Source organism: Anomaloglossus baeobatrachus, chromosome 4, assembly GCF_048569485.1.
Source record: "Anomaloglossus baeobatrachus isolate aAnoBae1 chromosome 4, aAnoBae1.hap1, whole genome shotgun sequence".
In the NCBI taxonomy this organism is placed as follows: Eukaryota; Metazoa; Chordata; class Amphibia; order Anura; family Aromobatidae; genus Anomaloglossus; species Anomaloglossus baeobatrachus.
The window spans coordinates 232492742-232512366 of NC_134356.1; the positions used below are offsets into that span (position 1 = coordinate 232492742).

Below are 19625 nucleotides of genomic sequence, written 5' to 3' on the forward strand. Positions count from 1 at the left end.
GCAAGAGGGAAAAATCAATGTTTTCAGCTGCCAATGTCCATCCCCCTCTCGCTGCCGCTGCTGATAGTCCCCGTCCTCCACATCATCTCCCCTGGGGACAGCGGTACTTCGGGGAACACGTGGAGGACGGGACGGGACCACTTGCCTGACCTCACTTCCTGACAAATCACCTGCGTTTTTGCTAGCAAAAACGCAGGTAAAAGGCAGGTAAAATGCACCACTTTTGATTAGCATGCATTTTTCCTGCGTTTTTGATGCCCTCATTGATTTCAATGGGTGACAAATGTTGACAAAAACGCAGGAAGAATGAACATGGTGCATTTTTTTTGTCACAAACTTTTGACAAAAAAAACGCTGACAAATAAACTGCAGTGTGCGCATGACAAATCTGACTTCTCATAGACTTTGCTGGGAAGTCAGATGTCAGAAAGTTCTGCTGACAAAACTGCAGCCAAAAAAGCAGCAAAAAAGCAGGAAAAAAAGCAGCGTGCGCATGTAGCCTAAAGCTGCACCAGGCTTATACAAAAGCTGTGCAACATTAAAGCCAATCCAAAATCAAAAGTAAAAGTGATATCAGTGACAGCCGATGAGTAAGAGATAAAAAGTTTGAGAGAGTGGGAACCTCCTCAACCCATCCCACCCAAAATAAATAAAAAAAATAAATAAATAAAAAAAGTCAAAAACATACAAACACAAAAACGACATACCAGCTACACTATCATTTTTAGTCCCTAATTTCGAAGTGTTCTATGTTTCAGAGTGATTATCCAGTTCTAGCAGCCACTAAAGGCTGCTTTACACGAGTCGATCTATTGTGCGATGCATTGTTGGGGTCACGGTTTTCGTGTCGCACTTCCGTAGTTCATAACGACATCTTTGCATGTGTCACCTCTGTGCAATTCCAAACGATCAATAATCGTTATAAAATCGGCCATCGTGTACTCGTCGTTTATTTCCATAATATCGTTTATTTTTGGCTTTCAGAACGACACATTGATAAATGTGACTCCCTTTCATCGTCCTTCTTCGTCGTTTTTTGAAACGTCATCAACGTCCAGGGCGTAGTTGCTATTTTAACCCCTTAAGGACGAAGCCAGATTTGTACTTAATGCCCAGGCCATTTTTTGCAATTTTGACCAGTGTCACTTTATAAGGTTATAACTCTGGAACGCTTCAATGGATCCCGGTGATTCTGAGATTGTTTTTTCGTGACATATTGGGCTTCATGTTAGAGGTAAATTTAGGATGATATTTTTTTATTTTATTTGTTAAAAAATCTGAAATTTGACAAAAAAAAATTAAAAATTTTGCAAGTTTCAAACATTTAATTTTTATGCCCATAAACCGGAGAGTTATGTCACACAAAATAGTTAATAAATAACATTTCCCACTTGTCTACTTTAGATCAGCGCAATTTTTGAAACAAAATTTTTTGGGGTTAGGAAGTTAGAAGGGTTCAAAGTTCATCAGCAATTTCCCATTTTTTCAACAAAATTTACGAAACCATTTTTTTAGGGACCACATCCCATTTGATGTGACTTTGAGAGGCCTGGGTGACAGAAAATACCCAAAAGTGACACCATTCTAAAACCTGCACCCCTCAAGGTACTCAAAACCACATTCAAGAAGTTTATTAACCCTTCAGGTGCTTCACAGGAACTAAAGTAATATGGAATGAAAAAAATAAAAATTAACATTTTACCTAAAAATGTTACTTTAGCACTAATTTTCTTACTTTTTCAAGAGGTAACACCAAAAATTGGACCTCACACTTTGTTACCCACTTTCTTATGAGCGCGCCGATACCCCACATGTGGTCAGAAACCTTTGTTTGGGTAAATGGGAGGGCTTGGAATGAAAGGAGCAATATTTGAATTTTGGAAAGCAAAGTTGGCTGAAACAGATTGCGGGCACCATGTTGCTTTTACAGATCCCCTAAGGTACCTAAACAGCAGGAACCCCCCTCAAGTGACCCCATTTTGGAAACTAGACCCCTTAAGGCTTCTATCGAGGGGTATACTGAGCATTTTGGACCCACAGGCACTTCACAGATTTTGATAACGTTACTTTGTCATATTGAAAATTGTAATTTTTTTTCTCAAAAATGTTGCTTTAGCATCAATTCTCTCACTTTTTCAAGAGGTAATTCCAAAAATTTGACCCAAATGTTTGTTACCCACTTTTTTATGAGCGCGGTGATACCTCACATGTGGTCTGAAACCTTTGTTTGGACAAATGGGAGGTCTTGGAACGAAAGGAGCAATATTTGAATTTTGGAAAGGAAATTTGGCTGAAAAAGATTGCGGGCACCATGTTGCATTTGGAGGACCCCTAAGGTACGTAAACAGCAAAAAAACACCACAAGTGACCCCATATTGGAAACTAGGCCTCTCAAGGAATTTATCTAGATGTTTGGTGAGTACCCTGAACCCCCAGGTGCTTCCCAGAAGTTTATAACGTTGAGCCATGAAAATAAAAAAATAAAATTTTACCACAAAATTGTTACTTCAACCAGGTAGCTTTTTTTTTCACAAGGGTAACAGGAAAAAAATCACCATGAAATGTATTCTGCAATTTCTCCTGAGTTTGGTGATATCTTATATGTGGTGGAAATCAACTGTTTGGGCACACGGCAGGTCTTGGAAAGGAAGGAGTGAAATTTGACTGAACATTTGACTGGAATAATTAGTGGACGCTATGTCGCATTTGGAAAGCCCCTAAAGTGCCTAAACAGTGGAGGCCCCCCACAAGTGACCCCATTCTGGAATCAAGAAACCTCAAGGCTTTTATCTAGGTGTATATTGAGCATTTTGAATCCACGAATACTTCACAGAATTTGATAAGCTTAGGTTGCCATATTGAAAATTTTCATTTTTTTCACAAAAATGTTTCTTTAGCATCACATTTCTCACTTTTTCAAGAGGCAACAACAAAACGTGGACCCCACAGGTTGTTATCCAATTTCTTGTGAGCGCAGGGATACCCCATATGTGGCCAAAAACCTCTGTTTGGATATATGGGAGGGCTTGGAATGGAAGGAGCACCATTTGAATTTTGGAAAAGTTGAAATAAATTGCGCGCACCATGTCACATTAGCAGGGCCTCTTGGGTACCTATACATTAGAAACCCCCCACAAGTGACTCCATTTTGGAAACTGGACCCCTCAAGGATTTTATTCAGGAGTATACTAAGCATTTTGAATCCACAGGTACTTCACAAAAATGTTGCTGTAGCAACAAATTTCTCTCTTTTAGGCTATGTGGCCATGATCCAGCGACACGGCGTCCAGTACACAGTGTCAGCCTTCCTACAGAGATGTGAGTGTTGTCCACGGGAGAACGCAGCTGCCCATGCACACGATTTGGGTTCAGGCTGCTGTGGAGCTCTATGCTACCTGCAGAGAACACTCATCTCCGCAGCATAAATTGACATGCTGAGGCTCGGGAAGCTGCGCCACAGGTCGGTTTATGCTGCGGAGAAAAGAAGCACAGTGGGCACGGGATTTCTAAAAATCCTTCCACTGTGCTTCTACTGCACAACGCAGCGTTATGGACGCAGGGAAAATACTCTGCGTCTAAAACGCTGCAAACCCTGATTGTGGGCGCACAGCCTAAAATGCTACAATGGATGAATGGATAGATGTCAAACATATATAACGTCCCACCCCCCTGCATATTCTAAGCTGGCGCCCTTTAGTGCCTTTCATGTGGCACTAAAGGGTGCCTAGCCTTGTATTTAGCCCAAAAAGAAAAAAAAAATAAATTAAAATAAATGACGTGGGGTCCCCCCTATATTTGATAGCCAGCTAGGGTAAAGCAGACAGCTGTAGCCTGCAAACCACAGCTGACAGCTTCACCTTGGCTGGTGATCAATTTGGAGGGCTCCCCAAGCTGTTTTTTTTTTAATTATTTATAAATAAATAATTAAAAAAAACAAAACAAACGTGGGGTCCCCCCAAATTAGATCACCAGCCAAGGTGAAGCTGACAGCTGGGGTCTGGTATTCTCAGGATGGGAAGAGCCATGGTTATTGGACTCTTCCCAGCCTAAAAATAGCAGGCCGCAGCCGCCCCAGAAGTGGCGCATCCATTAGATGCGCCAATTCTGGCGCTTCGCCCCAGCTCATCCCGCGCCCTGGTGCGTTGGCTAACGGGGTAATAAATGGGGTTGATACCAGGTGTGTAATGTCACCTGGCATCAAGCCCAGCAATTAGTTATGTCACGGCGTCTATCAGATACCCGACATAACTAATTGACAGTAATAAAAAAAAAAATTGACAACAAAAAAAAAATTATTTGAAAAAACACTCCCCAAAACATTCCCTGATTGACCAATTTATTGAAAAGAAAAGAAAAAAAAATCCGCTGTAATCCATTTGGACGTCCCACGTCGACTCTGGACCTTCTAGAATATGGGGGGGCACGTTCAGGGAACGTATCCCCCATTTTCTAGGTGTGAGGACCCTCCATTTGAGGAGAGTGGGTGCAATGAATCTGCACCCACCCTCCCTGGGTCACAGCTGCACACACAGTGCCGAGCAGCAGCAGCAGCCAGCGCAGCTCACACTGAACACAGGAAGCTGTCAGCTGCTCTGCACATGTGACCGGCGTCTGCTGAGAAGGAGCCGGAGGAGGGGGCCGCGGGGGATCAGAGCTGCGACAGGTATGTATGACACCGGGGAACACCGGGGGGGATAGGGGGGGACCCGGCAGGGCCTAGGGAGCAGGTATCTGTCGCATGTGTTATGGCACATGCGACAGAAACCATAGGAAAGGGGGAAATGCGGCCGGCGCGCTGCTGTGCTCGCCGGTGCGCGCGGCCATCTTGGATTTTCGGGAGGGGGTTGGGGGTCGGGGGGGCACTTTGGGGATACCGAGGGGACCGGAGGGAACCGGGAAAAAGATTTATCTCCCATCTGGCATGTTTGATCATGCCAGATGGGAGATAAATGATTTTTTACCGGCGCGGTCATTTACTGTAACCTGATCATCGGTATACGGTGTATACCGGTCATCAGGTGAGCGGGGACCGGAAAAACCGGCCAGAATCATGATCTCCAGGGTCTCAGCTACCCCCGGCAGCTGAGACCCCGGAAATTTTCTGACTCTGGGGGGCGCTAGACCCTTTTTTCCGACCGCCGTTAAAAAGCGGCGGATCGGAAGAAGTACCCTAATTTGTCGCCGTTAAAAGGCGTATCGGCGGTCGTTAAGGGGTTAAATAGACACACCTAATATGTTGTGATTGGTTGTCGCTGATGCGTTTTGATTTGCTAATCATGAAATAAAAGCCGGAGCTAGTGTTCTGAATTTCGCCCATTCTGGGTAGCCTTGGCGCAGTGTGTATAATAGTACAGTGTTACTTATTTGTTTTTGTCGGGATTCCTCTGCTTGTGTCCTTTTGCAACCGTATTTGTGGTAAGTTTTATTTTAGCCCCTTTTTTTTTTTTATAAAACATACAATGTCAATATCAATTGAATAAATAAAAGGTAAAAACCTTTGCTTAAAAAATTTACAAAAATAAGGAAAACATTTTTCCTAACCAAAATATTATTTGAATAATATTAAAAAACATAACATTAAAAAAAAAAACCCAAAAAAAACAAAACAACCAAACAAACCTTTGATGCAAGACAAACAAAATACTCCAAGAGAAGGATGCCAGGAAAAAATGTTCGCTGATGCAAGGGAAAAACAAGACAACAAGGACGGACGCACGAGAGACGATTTATATTAAAGCCAACCAATCAGCCAAAGAATAAAGACAGGAGTGTGCTGGAAAACAAGATTCTGGGCGTGATAGATTATAGACAACGTCACAGAGGGGTGTATAGTTTACATAAAAACGCCCCTACGAAAGACAGATTGACTAAAACAAAACATGTGTGAAGCCTTTAGCAGGCTTTACACGCTACGACATCGCTAGCGATATCGAGCGTGTAAGCACAAGCCCCCGTCGTGGATGCGATATCGTGTGATCACTGCCGCAGCGAACATTATCGCTACGGCAGCGTCACACGCACTTACCTGGTCGTCGCTGTGACTGCTGAACAATCCCTCCCTCAAGGGGGAGGGACGTTTGGCATCACAGCGACGTCACTAAGCGACAGGCCAATCAAAGCGGAGGGGCGGAGATGAGCGGGACGTAACATCCAGCCCACCTCTTCCTTCCGCATTGTGGCCGGCGGCAGGTAAGGAGACGTTCCTCGCTCCTGCGGTGTCACACACAGTGATGTGTGCTGCCGCAGGAGCGACGAACCACATCGATAATCAACCATTACCGATTTTTGGTTTTGGGACGACCTCTCCATGGTGAACGATTTTCACCATTTTTGAGGTCGTGACCCCGACGATAAAACATTAATGATATTGTAGCGTGTAAAGCCCCCTTTTGGCACGACCGCCATGGACAATCAATACATCGCTGATCGCTATTGGGTCGTTGATCAAAACAAAACATGTGACGCATAGACAACAACCTATGTGCGATCAAAACAAAAACAAAAAACGGGCGTGACGCAAAAAAAAAAAAAAAACACGCGATCGGTCGTCTCGTGTAAAGCAGGCTTAAGACACTGTATTAAAAGAGCTTGGTCCATGACTTACAGAAGTTGTCCCCTACTTTTACTTTGATGACTTATTCTTAGGGGCACTTTGCACACTACGACATCGCAGGTGCGATGTCGGTGGGGTCAAATTGAAAGGGACGCACATCAGGCGTCGCAGGCGATATCGTAGTGTGTAAAGCCTTTTTGATACGATTAACGAGCGCAAAATCGTCGCAATCGTATCATCGGTGTAGCGTTGGTCATTTCCATAATTTGGAAATGACCGATGTTACGATGTTGTTCCTCGTTCCAGTGGCATCCCACATCGCTGTGTGTGAAGCCGCAGGGGCGATGAACATCTCCTACCTGCGTCCTGTGGCTCACGCCAGCTATACGGAAGGAAGGAGGTGGGCGGGATGTTTACATCCCGCTCATCTCCGCCCCTCCGCTTCTATTGGCCGCCTGCTGTGTGACGTCGCTATGACTCCGCACGACCCGCCCCCTTAATAAGGAGGCGGGTCGCTGGCCAGCGTGACGTCGCAGGGCTGGTGAGTGCACGTGAAGCTGGCGTAGCGATAATGTTCGCTACGCCAGCTATCACAAGATATCGTACCTGCGACGGGGGCGGGGACTATCGCGCTCGGCATCACAGCATCGGCTTGCGATGTCGTAGTGTGCAAAGTGCCCCTAAGGATAGGCCATCAATGTCTGATCAGAAGGGGCCCAACACCCCGCACCACCACCAATCAGCTGTTTACAGTGCCGCCGGTGGCAGCAGGTGGCCGGTACTGCTCAGTTCCGGAGCTACTCTGGCTTCTGATAGTGGCCACGGCCGGGTACTGCACATCCACCTTCTATTGATTTGAATGCGAGGCAAATGTGCAGTACCTGGCCGTGATCACAATCAGAAGAGAGCAACTCTGGAACTGAGCATTTCCTGCCGCCTACTGCCGTCATCAAGAACAGCTAATGAGCAGTTGTGAGGGCTGTCAGACCCTGGCTGATCAGACATTAATGATCTATCCTAAGGATAGACCATCAATTTTAAAGTAGTGGACAACCCCTTTAAATAGTCATATACCTTTATCAAAGAAGAGGAGACTTTGCTTAAAAAAAAAAAAAAAAATTGCAACACTATGACTGATAACAATGACATAAAAGTGATTTAAAGTAGATCGCAAGAGGTATGGAGGAGCGAAAAGCAGATCCTATAGTATAGCTGTACAGAGATACATAGGTTACATAGCTAAATAGTAGTAATTATAGGAACAATAAATAAGCCTAAAAGTTAATGTACATAGCTGATCAACCAGGTCATAAAAAGTTAAATATTACATATTTGCTGAGAAGTGGTGCACACAGTACTATTATTATTCATCCATATGGAAGATAAGAAAGTGCTTAGTGCAAGTACATGGCTCTCCATATAACATGCATATACAATACTAGTAGGACTATTCAATGCAGGTGCCTATGGAATGAACCCAACATTATGAAGGTATGTCTGTACAGTTGTATGTACTCTAGGATCTGCTTTTTGCTCTTCAATACTTCCTGACATCCATTTTAAATTATTTTTCTGTCACTGTTATCAAGCAATAAAGTTTAGCAATTTTTTAGTAAAGTTTACTCTTCTTAAATAAAAGGTATATGCTACTTTTATGGAGATGATACAAACTACTTTGGCCCTTATATTGCTTAAATATTCATGGTTTAAACGAAGGATCAGTCATCAGTATCAAAGTTGGTGGAGTTTCAACACATGGCACGCCACTATTCAGATGTTTGGATCTTTTGCGGTGGTTGGATGTACACAGTGTATAAACTAGGGCTGTGGAGTCGGAGTGATGGAGTCGGAGTCGGTATAAAATGGACCAACTCCGACTCCAAAAATATATAATAAATTGGGTACAGTAGTTCTATGCAGAATGTGCTGAATATTTTTTCATAAGATTTTGGGAAAGTTATGAAATGTCCTATAAATGGCTGCTCTATTCCTGATCTAAGGCTGCATTCACACACAGCGTTTTTGCTGCGTTTTTTGAGGATACGTTTTTCAGCTGCAAAAGCAGATCAGCTTTTTGAAAAACCGAGGTTTGAGCTCATAGATAATGTTTTCAATAGCAAAAGAAGATTAGAAAAACGCCACACAAACTGATATGAGCCCAAAAACAGATCCTCACAAAACAATTCTTCAAACATACGTACATACTGATGAATGAGAGTAATGAACAACGGCTAGAAGAAAATGTAGGATTCAGTATGTGTGAGATGGAGCCACAGTGCTCTTCATGTAACTGAGGAACAAACCGTTATTACAACAGAAGAACAGCAAAATGATACTTTAGAATTAGATGATCTTGTTGAAGCTTCTTCAAAACACTTTCATATTCATCACATGCGCGGTGTTGTTCACACGCTGCAGCTGGCAATAAGAGAGTCTGCAAGAGGGACATGCTGGAAATCTTTTTGGAAAAGTGAGGAAATTGGTTATTGCCACCAGAACTCCTAAAATTGATTCCATCTTGAAGAGACGTGCTGGGAAAGGGGCAATTGTCGATCAAGCCACTCGGTGAGGCAGCACTTATTTAATGATTGAGCGATTGCTTGAACTAAAACTGGTTCTTATAGATATGGCAAACCCTTAGGTAACCCTAAATGAAGGTCAATGGACACAGGTGGCTGAATTGAAGGAATTGCTTAATCACCAATTTACCGTGACTAACAAATTACAAGCTGAGGATTTAACTCCTAGAATATAAAAGGGTAAAGCCGGGCTCTAAGGATTTAACTCCTGGCATTTTCATAAGTGAGTGTCAGAACTTACTATTTTGCCTGTCCTAAAGAGGTGGTTTAATAGCAGATGGCATTTCTGCTTCAATGAAACGGAGAGAGACACAGCTATTGGAAAATAAAATTCTTCTGGCAGCTGTTTATGTGGTCCCAAGTCATCGTATACTGCTTGATGATGAACAGCTTACTAAAACGAAAAGAAGCTCTGACTGAGGTAGCAGTTAGGATGAGTGGCTACAGGACTGCCAGGCGCAAGAGGACTTTGGTCCTGACAGTGCTACTGCTGCCATATCTTCATCCTCATCAGATGAGAAGTTTAACTTTGACAAGTATTTGGATGACATGGAGCAGGCAAAGCTTTGCCACAAGGAAAAAGATTTCACTCCGTCTCCTATAGAAGCAGATTGACCAGATTTCAGCAAAATTTTTCACTTACTCTCAAATAGAAAAATTCAACCATTCATCAAAACTGACTGTGCATGAGGCAATTCCTTTACACACGGACATTGTTAGAGATGTTGCCCATGTGGTTACGGCTTTGCCTCCAACCCAAGTTAGTGTAGAGAGGTTGTTCTTTAGCCTTAAAATTATTAGGTCCGATTTACGGTCATCTATGAAGGAGGATGTGATGGAGGCAATTCTATTTCTTACAACACATTGATAGAGTGCACAAATGTTATATGGTATGTTTTAGTTGAAAACTGTTTTTTTGCCACTTACATAGTTTATTACATAGTGTTTAAAATAATTATATTATATTATATTAATATATATATATATATATATATATATATATATATATATATATATATATATATATATATATATATATATATATATATATATATATATTAGGCCCCCTTCACACGGCCGTGAAAAAAACGATCCGTTTTTTCACGTACGTGTTAAAGGGGTGGTTTGCTCCCCGTGTGCCGTGTTTGTGGCACATTCCTGTTTTCCGTGTGTTATATGTAATAACACACGGAGAACGGAAAGCCCCGCCTTACTTGATTCTTCCAGAGCTGCCTGTGGTGCTGAATGACAGCGTCCGGCACAGGCCACGCCCTGCTGACGCTGCTTCCGGCCCCCAGTGAAGAAGATGCGTTCTTCAAATTCAATGGGGGAAGGCTGCAGGTGACAGCCGCGGCAGAGACTGCAGGGCTGATGGAGGAGAGTTTGTGTTTTTTTTTATTTTTTGAATGACACGTGTGTTTCTCCGGCGCGTGTCACCCGGGCCCGCATCCACACTACTTCCGTGTGGTACGTGTGCGGGCCCGTGCTGCCGGAGAAACACGGACATGCATCCGTGTGGAGCAAACGGCACACGTCTGTTCCACACGGAGGCACGGGCCCGTGGCAGAACACGTGTGTGCACATATACCCATTGATTTTAATTGGTATACGTGTGCCCGTGTCTCCTGTACATACGGGCACGGACCTACCACGTACCGGAGACACGTGCGTGTGAAGGGGGCCTTACATAGTGTATTACATATTTACAATTTATTACAGTTTTTTGTGTTCTAAAGTTGTATTCCAATAAATATATTTTATGTTCTATCTAAATATCTTGATTATTGTATCATAAAAATGATTAAATGTCTGATGTTCACATTGTACTACAAGAAATCTTTCACTTAACTATAAGCAATATTTGTGGGAGTCTGAGTCGTGGAGTCTGAGCAAGGGAAATTGAGGAGTCCGAGTCGCAGGTTTGGCTTACTGACTCCACAGCCCTGGTATAAACACCTCTGTAGTGTGTTTACAGGTGCTGCGGCTAAGCTCTGATTATAACAAATGGAAGCCTAGCTGCAGTACCCGAGAATGGGCACTAGACAGTATATAGAGCTGTTCAGTTCAAGCTCTGTATTTCTGGAGATTCCTCTGCTCTAATCTATAAATAGCTCTTTAAGTCTTTAAGACCCAACACTAAAGAACCACTCTAGCGGAGTGGTGCTTCTAATCTAAGGTAGCACCCTCTAGTTATATCCTCACCCTCCAGTGTCTTCAATTTTACCGAAGCCACTCCAGTCATGTGCCATCTTGTGACCGCAGCTTCCGATTGGCCAGAAGTCAGGTCACAAGCTTACCATGCAAGTCTATAAGAGCCAGGATGAGGCTCCCATAGACATGCATTGACCTCCAGCTCGCTCAATGAAAAAGTGGAGCGGCCAGTAGGGCGATTATGCTCAGGGAACTTATATTGAAAAGCACCACTCCAGGGGAAATAGAAGTACAATTTGTTTATTTATTACACACACACACACACACACACACACACACACACACACACACATACACACACACATACACACACTTTTTTTTTAAATAAGAAAAAAAACAAAACAGCTGGAGTGGTGCTTTGAAGAACCCTCCCATTGTTTTTTTCATACTAAATTATATATGTAAAGAAAATGATACTTGGTTTTCCAAATATTTGTAAAATATAAAATTTGAAAATTCTGACTCATATTGGCATTCAGCCCCCTGTAGACTGAGCCCCCTAAATAATATCCTTAATGACCAATTGCCTCCAGAATTCAATTAAATTAGTAAACTGACTCCTCCTATCTGTAATTTAAACTTAGTATAACTACAGCTGTTCTGTGACGGCGCCAGGAGTTTTGTTTGAGAACATTCGGCTTCAAACAGAAATTATAAAAACAAGGAACGCACCAGACAGGTCAGGGATAAAGTTGTGGAGAAGAGAAAAACAGATTTAGGTTATTCAAAATTGCTCAAGCTATGAACATCTCACAGAGCATTGTTTAATCCATCATTCAACAATGCAAGGAGTATGACAGAACTGCAAACCAACCAAAGAAGTCCTCTAGATTGACAACCCAAGCAAGAAAAGCACTAATTAGAAAAGCAGTCAAGAGGCCCATTATCACTCTGGAGGAGCTGCAAGAGAGCCAAAGTTCAGGTGGGAGAATCTGTCCACAGGACACCTATTTGTCGTATACTCCACAAATCTGGCCTTTAATGAAGAGTGGAAAGAAGAAAAACCTTTTTTTAGAGCAAGTTCAAACAAGTCCCATTTGAAGATTTCAAAAACCCATGTAGGACCCAGCTAGCATATGTAAAAAGGTGCCCTGGTCAGATGAGATATAAATAGAACTAACACTACATCACCGTAAAAACACCATCCCCACTGTCAAACATGGTGGAGGCAGCATCATCCTGTGAGGATGCTTTTAATCAGCATGGACAGGGAAGCTGGTAAGGATTGATGGAAAGATGGATGGAACTGAATACAAGGCTATCGTGAATTAAAACCTGTTAAAGGCTGATAAAACATGAGACTGGGGCAAAGGTTCACCTTCCAGCTGGACAATGACCCTAAACATACTGCGAGAGCTACCATGGATGGATTAGATCAAAGCATAGTCGTGTGTGTATATGGCCCAGTCACTGTTCAGAACTAAATCCCATTGAGAATTTGTGACAAGACTTGAAAATTGCTGTTCACAGATGCCTCCATCCAATCTCAGAAGAATGGGCAAAAATGTCAGCTTCTAGATGTGGAAAGCTAGTAGAAACCTATCCCAGAAGACTTGCAGCAGAAATTGCATTGAAAGGTGGTCCTACCAAGTATTGACTCGGGGAGGAAGGGAGGGGGGGCTGGGGGTCTTGGGGCCTGAATATGAATGCATGTCACAATTTTGAGATTTATATTTTTTAAAATATTTAGAAAACCATGCCTAATTGCCTTAACACTTCAAAAATACTTGCTACTTATCACACAAAATCCCCCAAAAAATACAGTTACGTACTAATCTACCCCACTTTCTCTGATATCCAGCGCCGTTCTGCTCCTTTTCTGAGTGACATCACCACTCTTCAAATTCTTTGGATCACTCTTTGTTTTGTGTGAGTCTTTTACAATGAAAGTCTATGGAGCCTCGTTCTGACACCAGGTCACACAGTACAGTGTGACCCAGAGAGCCTGAAAAGCGGTGACGTAACTCAGCAGCGGAGCAGAACGCCCCTAGATACCAGAGAAAATGGCGGTATGAGAGTAATGCACACACCCCATTTCCACTATTTGCACAGAAACTAAGATTTAATGGTGTGAGAGAATACAATCCATTTTGTTCCTATAGAAACCATCTTGTCTTATAACTGAATGATGTCACAGGGCTCAGCTAACACTGCTGGGCGGCAGTGGCATACCGTCAACAGAGGCAGGCCAGCCACACGACCGCTATGGGGCCCAAGAGTCAGGGGGGCCCAGTCCCAGGGCTGCACCGGCTTCACCCCTCTCACGGGTCCCCCGCCAAGAATCACATTTTCAATTGCATCGACATTGCAGCTGTCGATACAATTGAAAGCAATGATGAGAGGGGGTGCGGAGCACTCCTCCTCTCATCAGTCTCCTGCTGTGTCTTCTCTGCTTCCCTCTGACAGCTCAGCACAGTGGAGCGCGATGATATCACCATTGCGCACCAGTGTGCAGAGCAGCAGAACAGTGGACACACACTGAGGAGACCTTAGCACCGGTGAAACGTATTTGTATAGGGTGGCTGCATACCTATAGGGTATAGGGTGGCTGCATATTTGTATAGGGTGGCTGCATATTTGTATAGGGTGGCTGCATATTTGTATACGGAGGAATATAAAGGGGTGAGATACGGCTATATGGGGGTTGCATACTGCTATATGGGGGTTGCATACTGCTATATGGGGGAATATGTCAGCTGCATTATAATACATGGAGGACTATGAGGAGTGCATTAAACTATATAAAGGAATATGGGGTGTGCATTATAACATATGAAGGACTATGTGGCCCATTATTAGATATGGAAGGCTTTGTGGGGCTCATTATATTATTTGGAAGGCTATGAGGGAGCCATTATACTTTATCTACAATTATTTGAGTGCCATTATACTGTATGCAAGCAATTATACAGTATGAAGGTTTGTGTGGGACCTATCATACTGTGTGGAGGGCTGTGTGGGACCATTAAACTACTGTATTTGTAGGGATAGTGGGGGCCGTTATACTAGATGTACGCCCATTATACTGCATGGAGGGCTATGTGGGAGGTCACAGTTGGGGGTCACCATTCATTTCCAGGGTAGTTGAAGGGGGGTACAGTAGGTTCATCATACTGTCCATGTGGAGGGTAGTGTGGAGGAATTCACGGTGGGGGAATCATACAGTGTTAGTGGGGCACTTTTGTTGCCATCATAATTTATGGCAGAAGTGAAACGGGAATCTAGGGGCTTCAATAGGAGGAAAATTACTTGGTAAGGGCTGTAAAGGTGTGAAGTATGCTTCTGTGACCCAGCCGAATCTAATTAGAAATTCTGCTATGGGGCCCCATGATTTCTATGTACGCCCCTAATGGGCAGGAAGTTCCACATTTCTACACACCCCTCCGGCTCTTACGAGTGCATAGTTCTGAAGTTATTTCTTTGTTTGGGATACTATATAAACTGGTCACATGATGTAATAAAAGCCGAAACTTTCAGTACACCACAAAGCCTGTGTGTTGCAAGGATTTCCCAAATGCTTGTAAAACAAATCTTATTAATTTGGAGTTCCAAAAGCAAAGAAAAAGTGTATTTCATTCACAACGGAGGAAAAAAACAAAAAACACAAAAACAACCTTGAGAAGCCTTCTTTACACAAATCTAAACCGAAAACATAGTACACTTATAAAATCTAGATGGAAGTGGCAATTTTTTTTTTTAACAGGGTATAAGCAAAAAGTCAAATTTTAGTAGATTCTTTAATTGGCTTTTTATTTTATTGAAGATTTATTTATTTTTATTTTTTTACATAGGAACAAACATTGCAGTAAACCATATGATTAATATGTATAAGCAAATGAAAACTATGTATTATGTTAATTTTTTTCAAAAAATTATTTTAAAGAAAATCATTAAGACAGTTTTTGGGAACTCCACCAATTCAAAGGATTTTAATTCACATAGATTTCATAAGGTGACATGTCTTATGTTACTTATGTATCCCAATCAGTATCATTTATGTATACAGTGGAACCTTGGATTACGAGAACAATCCGTTCTGGGAGTGTGCTCGTAAACCAATTAACTCGTCTAGCAAAGCAAAATTTCCCATAGAAAATCAATGGAATGCAGACAATTTGTTCCAAAACTTTTAGTAATATCCCATCCTGGTCCCCTATTGTGCCATTCCACACATGCACAAGCACGCGCGCACACACACACACACACACACACACACACACACACACACACACACACACACACACACACACACACACACACACACACGCACACACACGCACACACACACAACATTATGCTCACTTATCCTCCGTTCCCTCGTTCTTATCCTCCTGATTCTTGCAGTCCGCTGGTAACCATAGCGGCCAATACAAGGGCTTCAGCGGCTGTAGTCATTGGCATGAGCCGCTTGCCTCTGTGATTGGCCAGCGCGCTGACGTCACAGGCATGAGCCGCTTACATCTGATTGGCCAGCGCACAGACTTCAGTGGCTCTGATTGGTCAGGGTGCTACCATTGGGAAGCACAGCGGCAGCTCCTGTATCGGTCGCAATGGTTACCGGATCCACATACCGGCGGACAACAAGAACCAGGTATAAGGCCGGCAAGGGAACGGAGGTTATATGAGCATTATATACATAATATATGTGTATTTGTGTGTTTGTGCGTACGGAACCGGAAGTGTGTGCGGTATTTTGCTTGTACAGCAAAGCTTGCTCATAAACATACAAATTTGCAGCAAGCTTTGCTCATATAGCGAAATACTTGTACACCAACACCAAGTTACTCGTAAACCGAGGTTCCACTGTACACTGAAAATATATTGCAGAAAGAATACTGTCACAGTCATCATCACACGTACATTAATTACTTACCAGCACAGTCGGAGTTACAAAAGTAAGGCAAGGGTTTTCCATTCCACCGTATGGAAATGATGGAGGCAAAATGAGTAAGTCGTATTTCTCCCAGACATAGGGGCCTACCAGAGATTCGGCATGCTTCAGCATTTTTTCTGTCTACAAAGTGTATGTAGAAAATCATAAATTATTTAACACAAATTAATTTCAATGCAAATATTCATAAGAAAAGGTGAACATTTTGACCATATGATGACAGCAGTCACACATGTATAACCCACCTCAGCAAATTCATAGGCAGAGGCTTCCAGAAGCTCTTTTTCAGTCCATACTGTAGTTCTTGGACCAATCTTTCTAAAATTGCAAAGCATATAAGTAATGAATACAATAAGGGAATTTCTTTTTCTTGGGTTACAGAAAAAAAAAAAAAAAATGTAGATGTTGGTTTCATTAATTACTGAAAGCACCAATCCAGTAGTACTTTAATGTAAGGTCTCTAGCCCTACTCTCATAGTAACCCTCCAGCGTTTTCCAACTTTTTTCAGCATCTCTACGGTCCCGCGGCATCATCTTATGACCACAACTTCTGACTGTCCGAAAGTGAGAAGTTATGTCATAAGCCCTCAATGGAAGTCTATGAGAACCAGAATGAGGCTTTTTTAGACTTGTACAGAGCTGTGACTTCTGGCATGCTTCATCAAACACTGAAGCAGACCAACTGGAGCAATGCTGATAATACATAAAGACACCGCAGGGCGAGTATAACAGTAAGGGCGGCTTTGCACGTTGCAACATCGCACGTGCGATGTCGGTGGGGTCAAATCGAAAGTGACGCACATCCGACGTCACTTTCGACATCGTTGTGTGTAAATTCTAGATGATACGATTAACGAGCGCAAAAGCGTTGTTATCGTATCATCGTTGCAGGCTCCGACTTTTCCATAATTATGCTGCCGCGACAGGTACGATGCTGTTCCTCGTTCCTGCGGCAGCACACATCGCTGTGTGTTACGCCGCAGGAGCGAGGAACTTCACCTTACCTGCCGCCGGCGACTCTACGGAAGGAAGGAGGTGGGCGGGATGTTTACATCCTGCTCATCTCCGCCCCTCCGCCGCTATTGGCCGCCTGCCGTGTGACGTCGCTATGACGCTGCACGACCCGTCCCCTTAGGAAGGAGGCGGGTCGCCGGCCAGAGCGATGGTCGCAGGGCAGGTGAGTGCATGTGAAGCTGGCGTAGCGATAATTTTCGCTACGCCAGCTATCACAAGATATCGTACCTGCGACGGGGGCGGGGACTATCGCGTGCGACATCGCAGCATCGGCTTGCGATGTCGCAACATGCAAAGCCCGCCTAAGAGTAGGGGGTTTAGATTCAAAGCACCACTCTAGTGCTGAACAACTTGTGAAATTAAAATATTGTAGAAAATCAGATTTCAAGTATGCCAGATATTTTATTTCATTATAAAATTCTATTATATTGCACTGGCGCTCAGATCATGTACCTTATCACTATTTATATAGATTGGTTCAGTTGTAGGAGAATAAAGCTGCTAGTAGGTAGGGGATACCATGTGAGTATCACCAGGGAGGTTAAAATAATAAATAATTGGTGTACTACTACGCTAAATATTCCATTTGATAAATCAAATTTTTATCAAATGGAATATTTAGCACAGTAGTACACCAATTATTCATTATAAAATTCACAAAACATTTCTCCTTGTGGTTAGTTTACTTGTTGAAATATGCCATCACTTGCGGATTGCGGTGTCCACCTGTTTGGACCTCCATCCCTCCTTAGACGAAAGAAGCATTGTGGCTTCTTCGCAGTGTTTCTTTCTATAGCTTTGCTCCCACTATAAAGAAATAACACTACAATCCCCTTTTACTTGGATAGAGCCGTGTTGAAATTCCCTGCACAGCGGGAACACAGGACATGGGGAGGTCTTAGTCCCTTCAGTCTCTAGTTCAGAAAGGGTTACAAATGTCAGACTCATGCTAATCAGAATACTATGGTATATCCTAGCAGGATGGAAGAACAATTAAAAATGTGCATTGCCATTTTTTTGCCTGTACAGTGTAGAATAGTCCTTGGTGTTAAGGGGTTAATGGCAGTGGACAGGATATGGGTGGACACACTATATATGTCTATGTGATGTTGCTTCTACCTGCTCTCACCTGAAGGGGAGAAACCAGCAAGGTTAGCAAAGAAACACTGTAAAGAAGGGAATTTTGTTTACTTACCGTAAATTCCTTTTCTTCTAGCTCCTATTGGGAGACCCAGACAATTGGGTGTATAGCTTCTGCCTCCGGAGGCCACACAAAGTATTACACTTTAAAAAGTGTAAACCCCTCCCCTCTGCCTATACACCCCCCAGTGCATCACGGGCTCCTCAGTTTTGGTGCAAACGAAGGAAGGAGGAAACTTATAAATTGGTCTAAGGTAAAATTCAATCCGAAGGATGTTCGGAGAACTGAAAACCATGAACCAAGAACAATTCAACATGAACAACATGTGTACACAAAAGAACAACAGCCCGAAGGGAACAGGGGCGGGTGCTGGGTCTCCCAATAGGAGCTAGAAGAAAAGGAATTTACGGTAAGTAAACAAAATTCCCTTCTTCTTTGTCGCTCCATTGGGAGACCCAGAAAACTGGGACGTCCAAAAGCAGTCCCTGGGTGGGTAAAAGAATACCTCGGTAAAAGAGCCGTAAAACGGCCCCTTCCTACAGGTGGGCGACAGCCGCCTGAAGGACTCGCCTACCTAGGCTGGCATCTGCCGAAGCGTAGGTATGCACCTGATAGTGTTTCGTGAAAGTGTGCAGACTCGACCAGGTAGCCGCCTGACACACCTGCTGAGCCGTAGCCTGGTGCCGCAATGCCCAGGACGCACCCACGGCTCTGGTAGAATGGGCTTTCAGCCCTGAAGGAACCGGAAGCCCAGAAGAACGGTAGGCTTCAAGAATTGGTTCCTTGATCCACCGAGCCAAGGTTGACTTGGAAGCCTGCGAACCCTTACGCTGGCCTGCGACAAGGACAAAGAGCGCATCAGAACGGCGTAGGGGCGCCGTGCGAGAAATGTAGAGCCGGAGTGCTCTCACTAGATCTAGCAAGTGCAAATCCTTTTCACATTGGTGAACTGGATGAGGGCAAAAAGAAGGTAAGGAGATATCCTGATTGAGATGAAAAGGGGATACCACCTTAGGGAGAAATTCCGGAACCGGACGTAGAACCACCTTGTCCTGGTGAAACACCAGGAAGGGGGCTTTGCATGACAGTGCAGCTAGCTCAGACACTCTCCGAAGTGATGTGACTGCCACTAGGAAGACCACCTTCTGCGAAAGGCGTGAAAGAGAAATATCCCCCATTGGCTCGAAAGGTGTTTTCTGAAGGGCCGTTAGCACCCTGTTCAGATCCCAGGGTTCT

At 43.5% G+C, this 19625-nt stretch overlaps 1 protein-coding gene across 1 annotated transcript in view; it reads right to left on the reverse strand.

Annotated features, from left to right (window-relative positions):
- Window positions 1-19625, reverse strand: part of LTA4H (leukotriene A4 hydrolase) — a 109388-nt gene that overhangs the window by 37518 nt on the left and 52245 nt on the right. Inside the window, exons 7-8 of the mRNA XM_075344741.1 lie at window positions 16480-16552; window positions 16217-16357 (exon numbers count right to left, since the gene is read on the reverse strand). Of these exons, the coding sequence (XP_075200856.1) occupies window positions 16217-16357; window positions 16480-16552 (214 nt within the window). The remainder of the gene's footprint in view (window positions 1-16216; window positions 16358-16479; window positions 16553-19625) is intronic.